This window comes from Alosa pseudoharengus, unplaced genomic scaffold, assembly GCF_046254945.1.
Source record: "Alosa pseudoharengus isolate Yale_2024_CS ecotype anadromous, Long Island Sound unplaced genomic scaffold, YU_APseudo_1.1 YU_APseudo_1.1_scf_12, whole genome shotgun sequence".
NCBI classification, from domain to species: domain Eukaryota; kingdom Metazoa; phylum Chordata; class Actinopteri; order Clupeiformes; family Clupeidae; genus Alosa; species Alosa pseudoharengus.
Genome location: NW_027468587.1, coordinates 19,633,295 through 19,647,645, shown reverse-complemented (window position 1 = coordinate 19,647,645; position 14,351 = coordinate 19,633,295). Strand labels below are relative to the sequence as shown.

At 41.2% G+C, this 14,351-nt stretch overlaps 1 protein-coding gene and 1 long non-coding RNA gene across 2 annotated transcripts; one reads left to right on the top strand and one right to left on the bottom strand.

Moving 5' to 3' along the window:
- The first annotated feature begins 8,148 nt into the window (after positions 1 to 8,148).
- Positions 8,149 to 9,703, top strand: gbp (glycogen synthase kinase binding protein). Its single transcript, XM_076280411.1, has one exon. The coding sequence runs from the start codon at positions 8,239 to 8,241 to the stop codon at positions 8,722 to 8,724; it is 486 nt and encodes a 161-aa protein (XP_076136526.1). The 5' UTR covers positions 8,149 to 8,238; the 3' UTR covers positions 8,725 to 9,703.
- A 1,553-nt stretch (positions 9,704 to 11,256) lies between these two features.
- LOC143119127 (uncharacterized) lies at positions 11,257 to 12,673 on the bottom strand. Its single transcript, XR_012986256.1, has 2 exons — positions 12,608 to 12,673; positions 11,257 to 12,491 (listed from the first exon to the last, which is right to left on the bottom strand). It is a non-coding gene; the product is annotated as an uncharacterized LOC143119127 (long non-coding RNA).
- Positions 12,674 to 14,351: the final 1,678 nt, after the last annotated feature.

Genomic DNA, 14,351 nt, shown 5'->3' with positions numbered 1-14,351 from the left:
TAAGTTGTCATTATGGCATATTGTGTGGAGAATTTTGAGGGAAAAAATTAATTGAATCCATTTTGGAATAAGTGAAACGCTACTTTCGGTATGCACTATGTGTTTGTGTATGTGTGTGCGTGTGAGAGAGAGATAGAGTGAGTGTGAGTGTGTGTGTGTGTGTGGGAATGTGTGTGCACATGTCGTCTTCTTCGATCACTTCAGTCCTACTTCCAGTTTGAAGAACCTCGAGTACATACCAGTCATAGTGTACATTTCTGCATTCTGAGTGTTGCGTAACATTCTCTGCCTCTGTGTGGACACAGATGCATATGCACAACCCCCCATCCCCTTCTCCTTCATGACTGCTTCATGAGCCTCTCCCTAAAATTTACCCATGTGTCATATGTTTTGGTGCATACCTCTGTTTTATAATATTTTAGTCTACAGGCCCCTCTCCAATAGACCTGGGTCCTAGGATGCAGATGCCTGAAATTATAATTATTATTTTTATTATTATTATTATTATTATTATTCATGTCACTGTATTATTTTATTGTATTATTTATTATTAACTTCTGCTTTTAATGTTATCTGTTTTACTTAGATTCTTTCTACTTTACAGTTATGAAGCTTACCAGGCTTACCATTTCACTGCTTGTTGTATACTATTTGATATAACTGTGTACGTGATGAATAAATCTCTCTGAACTCTGAAATGTATTAGTTACTCATTTGGCTGATGCTTTTACCCAAAGCAACTTATTATGTCAATTATTAAGGGCCAGTCTTCCAAGAGCAACTCAGAGTTCAGTTAAGCTCAAGGGCACAACTTTCTGGCTAGTGCATGTTAGCCCAGCTCCTTAACTGCTACACTGCCACACTCATCTAATCTTTTATATATATATTTATATATATAAATCTGCTGTTAAGGACAAAGTGTCCTTATTCTTCACACATTAGGGAGGGCTTAAGTCCAGAGGAGATAGGAATCTGTTCATACCCAAATGGCACAGACACAAGTCTCAACTGCACCCCATCTGGTTTTAGGTCTTGAGTTTTTATCCCCCATAATCTCTGATGGAGAATATCTGATTTGACCTGCGACTGGGCCTTTTGACATTCATGCTACAGCTTACACACAAACCAAGTCATATTTTATCCAAACTTATCCAAATTCACTTCTCAGTATCAACATCTTTGTTCAACATCTTTGCGTGATCAGGCCTCATGATGAGGCCCCAACTTGTCTGTTAAACACATGCTCAACAGGAACAAAGGCTACAGGCACTGACTGAACATAAAGGAATACACACTTAAAAAACTAGTTCTAACCCTGAGGTTTGTGGTCAAGATGTCTTGTGTCCATAGTCAAAACCTCAACTATATGCTGAGAGACTTACCTTATATGGACACCCCTTCACAATGTACTGGGACTATTTTACTTGACTTCAAAGAAGGACATGCAATCCGTCTGATTATGTAGTCTACAATCTGTGCAAAAGGTATCCTAAACATAACCACAAACACAAAAATAGCACAACAGTACACAGAAGCCGTTAATGTATTTATTGTCAGAGCAATGATTGACAAAGCCTCTGTTTGCCAGACCCTGTTCCTCTCTTCCACTCACAAGCAGACATATCCAAGATACACACACAACCACACACACACTCAGAGCAGCTGTTTACCCATCCTATTATTAGTGAAAAATAGACAGCACCAAAAATAGCTGGTGAGGTAGCCCATTTCAAAACTAGTCTGCTCAAACATTGATTGAATTACCCGCCCGGCCAATGCCATTTCAACCTTTCACATCAGGCCTAAGTCTGGCAAGCTTGGGTCACACCAGGTGTGTGTACATACATGTGATACTGAGTGTGTTACTTTGACAGAGCAGGACATGAACATCAGCAGAAGCCTGCTGACTGCAGTATTTCCAACAGGAGTTGTACCCAACCTCTGGTCTTTAGACTCGAGGCTGGCCAGGGATTGGCCTAGACTTGAAGGTGACACAGGAGAGGGAGGAGTGTGTGTGTGTGTGTGTGTGTGTGTGTGTGTGTGTGTAGGATCTAACGTAAACAGCGCCACTTGAAGCATGAGTTGGCACAGACAGGGGGGCAGCAAGTTCAGCGCTGGAACACGTGCTACTGCTGGCCACAACACAAACCTGGCCTGTACTCAAGTGGAGCAGGGGGGGAAGAGAGAGAGTGTGTGTGAGAGAGACAGTGAGGGAGGGACAGCCGGCAAGAAAAAGCCCTGGCTTCTGAGAAATGGTAGCAGCCTGTAAGGAATATGGCCTGGCCCAAAACAAACATGTTCGCCTAACCTTTAATAATATGCCCGTGAACGTGTGTGCACATGTGCAGAAGTATTTCTGTGTGTTCTCTGTGTATATGAAGAGTTCAGATGCAAAACCCTCTAAAAAGTGACTACTTTTCTTTTAAATGAGCATTTAAATTCAGGCTCCTATAGGTTTTTGCCTATAAATCGATATTTCAGACCAGGAAGAGAGTGGTATTTAGTGGGTTTAGAAGTTAAATTATTTGTTTAGCGTGTACTATGTGTGGAAAGCATCCCCTCACCATCTTTATCTCATTTTTGACATAGGTGGCATTTAGAGGCTTTTGCATCTGAACCCTTCATATGTTCTGATAAGTGGTTTATCACCAAACTTTTTTCCATTTTCTTTAAGAGTAATGGTTAAATGCTTTCTTATAGGCTAGGTCTGGGATGTAAAAACTTGTATTGCATGCCACTATTCAATATAATCTATCACTGTTCTTTTAGTTCAACACATCAGATGACATTACTGCAGAAGTACTAATATCTTCTTTAGTTCTTTTTAATACCTTTTTCACTTTTATGTGTTAGATAACATAACACTCAGAGTGTTCTCCACTGTTGTAGAAAGAAATGGCTGATCTTTAATGTAATGTTTTGCCCATTATCAGCAATCATTCATCGAATGTTCCAAAAGCACATTCTGTTTACTAATCTGATATCATTTTAAAAGGCTAACTGAGAAACATTGGAGAATCCTTTTGTAATCTGAGGGAATGTGACCCCAAACTTTAGACCGGAAGTGTATAAGTATATATAAACCATAGATATAAACATACACAGACTCTATAGCAACTAACCACTACCAAACACACTGGTTTGTCTCAGGCCGATTCTCTGTATCTGTAGTACAGAAGTTAGCCTAAATGGGATTTAGTGACGAAAAGATCATTCTACAGACAGCCCAGCTATAATCCTCCCTTCCCTCCCTCCGCGGAGATGGCGGTACAGAGGCAGAGTAACACATTGCTGATAGGAGATCATTGTAGGATACTTTACTGCCTCCTCCCCCATCTAGTCATTCCACTGACACATCAAAACAAACAAGTCAAATCCTTCTTCTGTTATCATGTTATCATGGAGCTTTTCAGATAAACAAAAACACACACGCTTCTCTACCATTTATCTTGTAGCCTATTTCTTCACATTATTTTACATTTTACTGCTGCTATTTACAGCGTCTTCCTATTTTCAATGCATTGGTTGTATTGAATGTGTTTGTATCTATCTCCTTACCATCTTGTGAATTCTCATTTTTCCTTAATTCTAAATCTCTTTTATTTATTGTTTTGTTTTGTTTGGTTTGTTTGTTTGTTTGTTTGTTTGTTTGTTTGTTTGTTTGTTTGTTTGTTTGTTTGTATTATTATTTTTTTTCTCTATTATGGGCGGTGGTAGTGTAGTGGTTAAGAAGCTGGGCTAGCGTGCAGTAGCCTGAAAGTTGTCGGTTCAATTCCCAGCTTCCACCGTTGTGCCCTTGAGCAAGGCACTTAACCCCAAGTAGCTCCGGGGACAATGTGATCCCTTGTAATATAGCTGACATATGTATATCACTTTGGTCAAGAAGTGCCTGCTAAATGTAATGTAATGTAATTGTGTAAAATGCTCCAAATGTAAAGCACTTTGAGCTGCATTCTGTGTATGAAAGGTGATATACAAATAAAGCTTATTATTATTATTATTATTATTATTATAATTACCATCCACCCATACATAAGTTACCCTTTATTAATCATTTCTTAAGGTTACTCACCCTACGTATATCTCTTTGTTGCTGATAACTGATAAAATAAATTATCTAAGAGTACCATGCGCTGGGTTAAACATGCAGTCCTCTTGTGGCCATCCCCCTTCATGGTCCAAACAGCTGTGTCTGTGTGCCACTCAACTCCGCTTCCAACATCTGTCAGGGTGCAAATTACAGGGGACATCAGTGACATCAGTGGTTGGAAGGACAAGTGGGTTCCATTGATAGCATGCTGGTCAGTCTGTGCCAGCAGACTCCAGGATACACAACTAACCCCTCAGTTTGTCATGTCATCAACTTCTGTAAGCAGACGAAAGTCTGACTTTTTCTTAGAACAAACCTCTGTGGATCTGAATGCATGATTTATCTCCAGGCCATCGCTAAATTTAAGCTTATTGAACATGGAACTAGAACTAGTGTCAGCAGTTTTGTCAGCAATGGACAGATGGGAGCACTAATTTTGTATATCTGTTGGTTTCAGCTCAGTGTTGTGAGCCTGTCCAATGTATATAGCTTACTGGGCCGTTGCTGCCAAAGAAAGTGAATAGCTCCATTAATCTCCTGCAGCCTGCTTTAAAAAGGATACAAAACAAATCGGCATGCAGGAACTGCTTTTCTCCCACTCTGTTTACACATTCAACTTGTGTATGGATTATCTCCTTGGTTACGTGGTTGTGACTGCCTTTGTGTTTTGACGATAATGATAGAATCACTCTCTGCCAGGGGCAGCTTATAAGGATACTAAAGAAACTTCAGTAGCTGCATGTGAATGTTAAACTCCAAATCCCCTTGCGGGGCAACTGGAACATCTTGACACATACTTATCTTATTAGGTTCTGATCTAGCTCAGGCCCGGAGATATAGGCCACCCTAACCTACACTACCGGTCAAACATTTGTGGTCACTTAAAAATTTCCATTCCACTCCATTATAGACAGAATACCAGTTGAGATCAGTTGCAATGTTTTTTTTAATCAGGGCAGCAGTTTTCAGATTACATTATGTGCTTACATAATTGCAAAAGGGTTCTTGACTGTAGAAAGAAATGGCTGATCTTTAATGCTGCCCATTATCAGCAACCATTCATCCAATGTTCCAAAGGCACATTCTGTTTACTAATCTGATATAATTTTAAAAGGCTAACTGAGAAAACATTGGAGAACCCTTTTGCAATTATGTAAGCACATAATATAATCTGGAAACTGCTGCCCTGATTAAAAAAAAATACTGCAATTGATCTCAGCTGGTTTTCTGTCTATAATGGAGTGGTGACCCCAAACTTTTGACCGGTAGTGTATAGGCAATAACTCATAACTCAGGCCTAGTCATTTAGTATGGGCTGTTACACTGTGTTCTTTAGAAACTGATATGGTATCTCAACTTCCGTTATCAAATATAACAGGAAGGCAGGTTTCACTTCTTTCTAGTTTCAGAATGCAATAGGGAGTGGCTTCTTTATAACACTGAAATAAAATTCTGAACAGCTTAATATTAGTAGAGAGTAATTACATATCATATCCATATATATCATATTACACAGCATGAGTTGACCGGAGCTGCATCAGAAAGGAGCTCAGCTAGAAGCCCATATGCAGACCACAGGGGCAGCTGACTGAGAAAAACACCCCCTGCCTGGTTTCTGAGAAACTTCTGAGAAATGGGCTCCAATGGGGACACCGCTGCTGAAATAGCCGCGAAGCAACAGTATGGCTACAAAACCCTCTTCACAGCTTGCCAGGGGCACAGACACCCAACTTGTGCCATGTGCCCTATAGCCTACCTCTGCTTCTCTGTCCTGAGAGGTTGTCCTAGTCTATAGGGCAACCTCTGTCTTCGAGAGCTAAAAAAGCCTGTGGCTGAGCTTCCTCTTTTTATTTTCATATGCAAAAGAAAAAATGATTGTAGGTGTTATACCAAGATGCTGACTGAACTGACATCAGCAGTTATTCATCTGATAGAACAAAGGTTTTATTGTTGTACTAGGCTACACCATATCATAAATTAACATTGATATTTAACTTCCTGCCTCTCTGCAACATCCATATCTGATACATTCCTTTCTACTGCTGTACAGTATTATGTAATGGGCCTTGTTGACAATGAAATTGAGGAACATCCAAGTAAGTAATGTGATAGGGCAGGGCTGTGATTTTTGGTGTCAGCCAATGGAATCACTCACACAGTTGGAGAGTTTTCATTGGTCACATTATGGTTGCTGAGGGTCTCCCCAAGTCGCAATGAAGGGCCTGCTGCTGCATGAACACTGCTGATCAGGCAGTCTACAGCACATGTTGCAACCATAAGGTATAGTAGACAATGCAAGAAATAGCCTACACATCCACTAGACTGCAACTTGAAGCTTATGAAAATAGCATGTAGGCTATCCATTTCAATGCATTGCATTCAAACATGTTAATGATTTCTAAGTAGAAAAAAACACAAGCTTGCCTCTGTAGCCTACCACAGGGAGATTTTTTTTCTTACAGAGATGTTGAAATTAGAATGAATGTACCTGAACTCTTTCACTGCCACAGTTTCAGAGTAAAGACCAGTTCTGTGTAGACTCTGTTTTTCTCTGAAATGAGAAGGAAGTGGTGAATGTGGCGTCCATTCACGCAGACACATAACATCTTGAGGCAAGTTATTCAAATGACTCATCAAGGGTGAACAAAGAAACAGAATGCGCATTTATGATCGTAGGGTAATCATGTGTTTTATTCATTTCTTCAGGATGTAGGCTATAGCTGGTAGAACAAGTAGCCGGTCACACTTATTTGAGCCAGATTTTATCTAAAAAATTAAAATATTATGCCTGGTTCTTTTTTGGAAAGTGTCAGGCAACAATGAACTCTTTGCACTCCCTTTGGCAGAACTCCAACTCATATCAAAGTTTACTGAAAGGAGCAGCACCTCCCTATTTCATGGATAGCCCACGCCTCTTCCTAGAGCAAGAAAGACACGTAGGCCTACTACTACTATGCATAGATTAGCATAGGCTATTACAAACTAATGTCGACACATATATAGCTTACAATATATAGGATGACGGTGGAAAAGCTGATTGGTTGCTATGAACACGTAAAATAATGAAAAACAGATAAGCGTTGATAGACTACTAAATAATGCACTATGAATAGCGCATACTGGCAAGAACAGTGCCTCTAAATAATAGCCATACCGTACAGACTTCAATGTGTAAACAAGCAGGGTCTGTCGTTTTCCTATCTATCTAGGCGATTGTGGCGTCGCCATTACAGAGCGCAGCTACTGAACCACGTGGACATGTTTGGATACCTTATATGGCGATATGAGGTCGTCTCATGGCTTTGATTTGACTACTTGGGTGATTTCAAGAAATAATGTCTTTTAGGGACGTATGAGCCTATATTGGCTTCAATCAAGTCTGTTGCAAGACGAATAAAATCCGTCGCTGGCAACGTCACTTTGAAACAGACTGACTATGATGTTCAAGTAGGCTAATGTAAAAAATGTGACGGTGATAACTAGTAACACTATAGATACATTGTAACAAGAATAATAAAATGGCGACAATGAACACAGGCTGAAATGCCTATGGTTTCATGCATTTCTTTAGGCTACCCAAAGGCATGCCTTCTTGTTTGTTTTAACTGCAGCTTGCATGCCATACACATGAAACCAAGACAGATACTATCAGGTGCTTATAATCTATAACCTGATGAGTATCACGAAAGATCTCCCACACTTCATCGTGCTTGTTCCGATTTTTTTTTTTTTTTTTTCAATTCTCGAAAGAACATTTTCAGTTACAATTATGTAATGTTTTCTTGGCCCCCAGCCACTGGGCCACTACCATTATTATCCAAACAGGGGCATTTTTATTTGTTATTGTTATAATAAAAATAAAAATAAAGAGGACCGGTATTTCCACGTGTTGAGTGATTCATACTAAACAAACTATGTGATTGGTGTTAAATTCTAAATATATCATCAGTGTGAGTGTAAGATGTTTGACCTTATAGCTCAAGTGTATCACCTACCGCATTGGTACATTCCGGAACCTACGTCATCTATTGTTTACAAATCAAGCTGAAGGGTTGTTCTTTGCTGGGCAGCGTGGCGAGAAGGGGATACCGGTTGTACGCGCTCTCATTCATTTACAAAATTCGCCTAAAACACAAACACAACATAAAATGCCTTGTCGAAAAGAAAACTACATTCTGCTGGAGCAGTCTGTTACAGTCGATTCGAAAGAGGTGGATGCTTTGGTTACGAAAATCGGCGAAGCTTTGCAGCTACATAACAATAGCGCAAACCAAAAGACGATGTCATGTCTCCACGGTCTCACCAGCAACGGCAGTAGCAACGTCAAACAGACCAACAACAACAGTGGGGCCCAACCACGGCGCACCGGGTGCTGCATTCGATTTCGCAGTCGAGGAGTACGTAGCAGAGCTAGCCCATACAACATCCCTGGATCAAGTGATCAAGAATGGGACAATTTCAAAACCTGGAATCGAAAGCGGACTGATGTCACACGTGTTGAGGATAATCCTCATCAATTACTACAGGAACTAATATTGTCTGGCAATTTAATTAAAGAGGCAGTCAGACGACTTCAGTTTTCTCCGTCGGAACGTGGCGAACGTGCAAAAACAATTGACAATCAACAATGCTAGTTTGTGACCACCAAATGGCAAACGTTAACCGTTGCAATCAAATGAATGGTTGCGTTAATGGTGATGAGTAACGTAGCTTATTTCGGAGGTCAACATTGTCTAAGGACATTAAAACAGCATACCAAGCTAGCCTGTGAAAACGTGTCAGCTAGCAAATGAATCGGACGGCTAACGATGTCCTGTTAATGCCAGCTCATTTGTTTCCTCTCTTGTAAAATATGGGGGTGGTTCCCAGTCGAAATTTTGATTATTGTTTTTTAAGGATTAACTTCTATGTCTATATATCAGATGTTTTGTCATGAAATGGGCTTTATTTTTCTGAAAACTGCCTGGACATTCTTGCTAACTAGGTAGCTGAAGTTACAATGTTTGTTGTCTTGGCTATTTCTAGCTAGTTACCTCGCTGTCTAACATTTTAAACACATGTGGTTGTGGTGGTGTGTGCTAGCAGGAAGCAAAGTGAACCTGAACTGCAAACGGGAATACTCCCCCATGATCCTGTTTACACATCATACTACTAGATGCCTGGCGAAGTCCACTGTTGTCTGGCATTTAACGTCACTCTTACCACGTTGCTGATACCGGTCCTATGGATTCTGGCTGTATAAGAAAACGCCCTACTGAAACGATTGACCAGAAAGGATGATTCAATTGACTTTTGTTATAGGTTAATTTGAAGACCCAATAGGTTAAAACATAGCGGATGTATTTTGTTTTTGTCACCCTTTTTTACGTGAATAACAATAGCCTAAGTTGAAATGAGCATGGACTAAGCTAACGTTTACTCTGGTTTGAACAAGGGGATCTCATCAATACAACAGACACGGTGGTGCTTTTTCTTCGGATTCCAACTGGAACTCTTTTGTCATTTTTCTTTTCCTTCACATTAAGTATGTATGCTTCGCAACGAAGTATTTTGTATTCCTGGTTATTCAGGGATTTTGGTGTCTTTAATAAACACGGTGTTTTTGCAAAACTTTGCTTTGTATGTGCAGTGGTCTTTCATATCCAATCTAAATAATGACTAATGGTTTCTAAATCTGGGTAATATTGTAGTTTTTTTTTATGTATTTGTATAGACTATTTTTGGTAGCCTGGGCTAAATGTAAGTGCTGACCATGGTCCTTGTCACGACCTTCGGCATGTTTATTTTTAAACCAAGGCCATGTCGCGATTGAACAAAACGCATTATTTGTTCGTGACCGCCCCCTTGCGTCAGAACGCTTTCTCTGCTTTTGTCACTTTCTTTTATGGCAGCCTCGTGCTCACCCCAACACCTTTAAATCTAGCGTTAGCTCTACACGTATGCTATGTGGGCATTTTTACTCTTGCAGTGGAATGAGCACAGATTTAGAGCTTACAGTGCCTATGGAACTTAATAGCCTATCTAGACTACGAAGACTTCACAGCAGAGGGCAGTATAGCTTCAAAAGTCACACCTGGCGACAATCATGGAAGTGTGAAGAATAATTAATTGTTGAGCACGTTTGTGCATGGCACATAGCCCAGTTCAAATTAGAACAGGGAAGTTATTGATTACTGTAACCTATCTTAAGAAACAGACCATACTTTACACCAAAGCCCAATCAAACTGATCCACAATCCCCAAAACTACTAGCCTAGTGGTTAAAACCTGTTATAGCCTAATATGACAGTGTAACCCCCCCCCCCCCCCCCCACACACACACACACACACACACACACACAAACATCCCCCAATTGTATGCACCACATTGCTATGTAGCATAGTAATATTATAACCCATTTGAAATCTTTCAACATTTCTCATGTACAATCTGTTTAGTGCTTTACATTGTCAAATTATTCTTACTATGTCTCAATTCAATTTAATCAAAATGCACCCTTCCCCCTCCTCTGCCTTTGGTGCTTCACTACCTTGCAATTAGCAATAGATGCAGCATAATGGGTCTTGAAATATCCACAAAAATCTTGTTTTATCCAATATACGTTGTGCAGATGTATACTAAAGAAAAACAATACTCTAGTCTCTGTGCCAGTACTTCACACAATTATTCCAATTGTTTCTAAGAAACTAGGGTCTTAGCCTTCTAAAGAGGTCTAAAGACTTACAATAGGTAATAGGTGGGAACAGTGCATGCCCTCTGAAGTAGGCACAGTGCAATGTTGGAAACGCCTAGAAATGGCATAACCCAGATAAGTTAAGGAGCTGGGCTAGCATGCTAGCCTGAAAACACACATGTTGAGAGAGAAAGAGAGAGCGATTATTAAATAAGTCCATAGTTCAAGGCATAAATAAAACTATTATGGATAGGACTCTTTAACCCATTATTTCATCTTCCGTCCATTCTGTTTACATATTGGTGCAGTCCAATAAGCAAATTTATTCTTCAACTTATTATGAAATAATTCTGTGGGATATTTTAAATATTGTTTATTTTACATGACTTTTATTCAGACTACCATCATATGAAACCTCTTAAAAGCAAATAACACAGTGTTACGGCCCAGGCTCGTATGGACCGAAAACATGAAAGGGAGACGAACACTGAATGAAATCACAAATATTTATTGGTATCACAAAAGTATGTCTAGGGGATGTGGGATCATCTGGTTGAGAGTGTAAGTGATTGGAACGCCGGCAGGAAAAATCAGAGTGAGTGTGGTGAATGTTTGTTGTATAGTCCAAGGGAAATGTATGAGAGTGAGTGAATGCGTGCATGAATGTATGTCGTGAGCCTGAGTCTATGTGTGTGTCTGGTTCGGGAGAGAGAGAGAGAGCAAGTTGGTCTGGCTTTTAAAGCCCATTTGCGCACAGGTGTGTCTTAATTGGCAATCAAGCACTCTGCCGTCTCCAGCCAGCCAAGGCTCCGCGGTAGCACAGACAGCCAGAGACAGAGAGGGTCGTAACACCTCCCTTCCCCGAGAGGGTTCCTTCAGGAAGCCTAAGAAACATAACAGAGACCCTCTGTGGATCTGCCCCACCCCTACCCTCCAGCGCCCTGGAAAACAGAGAGGACAGACCACAAACACACACAACACATTTACATTCTAACAAAATATTTAATCTTAACATTAATACTCAAAATACTGCATCATTAATTTTTTCGGTATGTTTAAACCACATGTGCTATATGAAAGGATATGGTTGTTAGCCTGGTTGTATTGTGGTCCTGGCTCATGGCCTGATTGTCAGAAGTCTTTGGTCCTTAAGCCTGGAGGATTTAGGTCAGCATAGACTATAAAGACACCACAAACAGAACTCAAAACATTTACATCACATGACCAAGACAGTATTGGAGTCCCACTGGGACTTGTCAAGTGAGGTTTTCCACACCTCCCAAAACCACTGGTGTCAACAACCAACATGAAAAACTACTTTGCCCACTGAGGAGCCAGTACACACATAACAAGCAGACAAAAGGCACTGGGATTTCATGAGTAGACAGTGATTGGACCAGAGGTACCACTACAGGAGAATCTCCAAGCAGGGTCCATCTCGTACACAGATCACTACTACCATCGCCAAACAGCTTCTTAAGTTTATCAGTGTTCCGTTCTGTCCCAAACAAATCACAGATCTTAACATCTACCAAGGAGCTATGCTCCACCATATCGCTTTCAAATTCTTCCAAGGTCTCAAACACGGCTTCATCTTCAACAAGACCAGGAGGTTCAGGTTCCAAGAGGCATTCAGACGTCACAACCACACCGTCAGCAATCTTGGGACACTGGACAGACAGACTTTCAACCTGGACTGCAACATGGTTAGTCTTGCCCTTGTCAGGCTGGTGAACAAAAGTAGAGACAAGATTAAATTTCTCCTCCACCTCCGGTATCTGGGTACTTTGTACACAGGTCTTACACACATGAACTGTGGCAGGGGAGTTCTCACACCTCTCACCTGAACCAACAGAATCCAGTGGCACATTCCCTGTTACAGGTGATGAAGCATTGTCAGGGCTTTGCCACACTCTTCCACCTGCTAGGTCATTTCCTAAAATGAACTCAACCACAGAAACAGGTAAGGACGGACATACCCCAACTTCTACCGTTCCCGACACTAGACCGGAGGAGAGAGTAACTTTATGTAAAGGCACTTTAGTATATCTCAGGTCAAAGCCCCTCACTACAACATGGGTCCCTGTGGCAGATTCCTCCGAGAGTGGAACAACTCCTGCCAACAGAAAAGACTGGGCTGCCCCAGTGTCCCTTAGCAGCCGCACAGGCACCCGTGTTCGGTCCTGCCCAGGTAGAGATACAGTCCCACATTTTGGCAAATATAGCAAACAATTTCAGAATTAGAGACAGGCGAATTTCCTCTCTTCCGACAAAAAGATCCAGAGTTTGGTGCTGCCCCACCAGACCTCTGTTTACCCTCAAAAGGAGTCCAAGCTCTACCTGGAACACCACGCCAATTCCCATGTACGGCTCTGTGTGTCAATATAAACTCATCAGAGAGCACAGCTGCCTCTTCAAGTGTCTGAACCTTCTGCTCATTTAAATAGGTGGCCACTGCTTCAGGGACACAGTTCTTAAACTCCTCGACAAGAACCAACTGCCGAAGTAATTCCACGGAGTCAACCTTTAGCGAGCTCCACCACCTATCAAATAGATCTCGTTTCTCCCGAGCAAACTCTACATATGTGTGGCGGTCGTACTTCTGGTAATGACGAAACCGCTGGCGGTAGGCCTCGGGTACAAGTTCGTATGCCCGCAAGATGGCACATTTGACGGTATCATAACAGCAAGACTGCTCGAAAGTCAATGAAGCATACACATCTTGAGCCCTACCCACTAAGACACACTGTAAAAGTAGAGTCCAATGCTCTTTCGGCCACTGCAAAGAAATAGCTACTCGCTACATCAAACACAGGAGCAGCAGGGGGCGCATCAGGCGAGGGAGATGGTAATGGGAGAGGGGTACCTTTAGCAGCCAGCTCTAGCTCGAACTTCCTCAATTCAAATTGCCTCTCACGCTCTTTGAATTCCCATTCTCTCTGGACAATCTCATGTTGACGAATGCGCTCACGCTCGCGTTCAGCACGTTCTTCCCGATCACGCTCTTGCTGGAACTCTAATTTCTTGAGCTCTAGTTCCTTATCCATTTGCTTTTCTTTTGCTGCTAGAGCTTCTCGATTTGATCGAAGTTTTGCTGCATCAAGCTGCATTTGCTTCTCTTGTACTGCCAACTCCCTTATCCTAATCTCACTGGCCTGACTCTCACCCGATACATCTGACTCTCCAGGACTGCTAGGCACAACATGTTTCACTACCAGAATACCTTCTTCAATTAATTTGCTTTTAAGGTGACTCAGGATTTTTGGCTTTAACTTCTTGATCTCACTGCTGAGCTCAACCCAATACTTATCAGCAATCAATAGCAACTGTTCCTTTGAGCACTTCTCGCACATCTTCTGAAGGCTCTGAAACAAAGTCATCCACTGTAGCAGACATGATTAATCACTTGATTATGACACACTTAGTTGTAAATATATATATACAGTGAATAAACTCCCCCCACACAATGCAGTTAAACTAACCAACAAAAAAATAATAATAATAAATCCCTCTTTCTGCCACAAGGAGTCAGACAACACCCACAGTAGCACTGGTAGCTATCTCCAAGCAACAAATTCTTCGTTGTA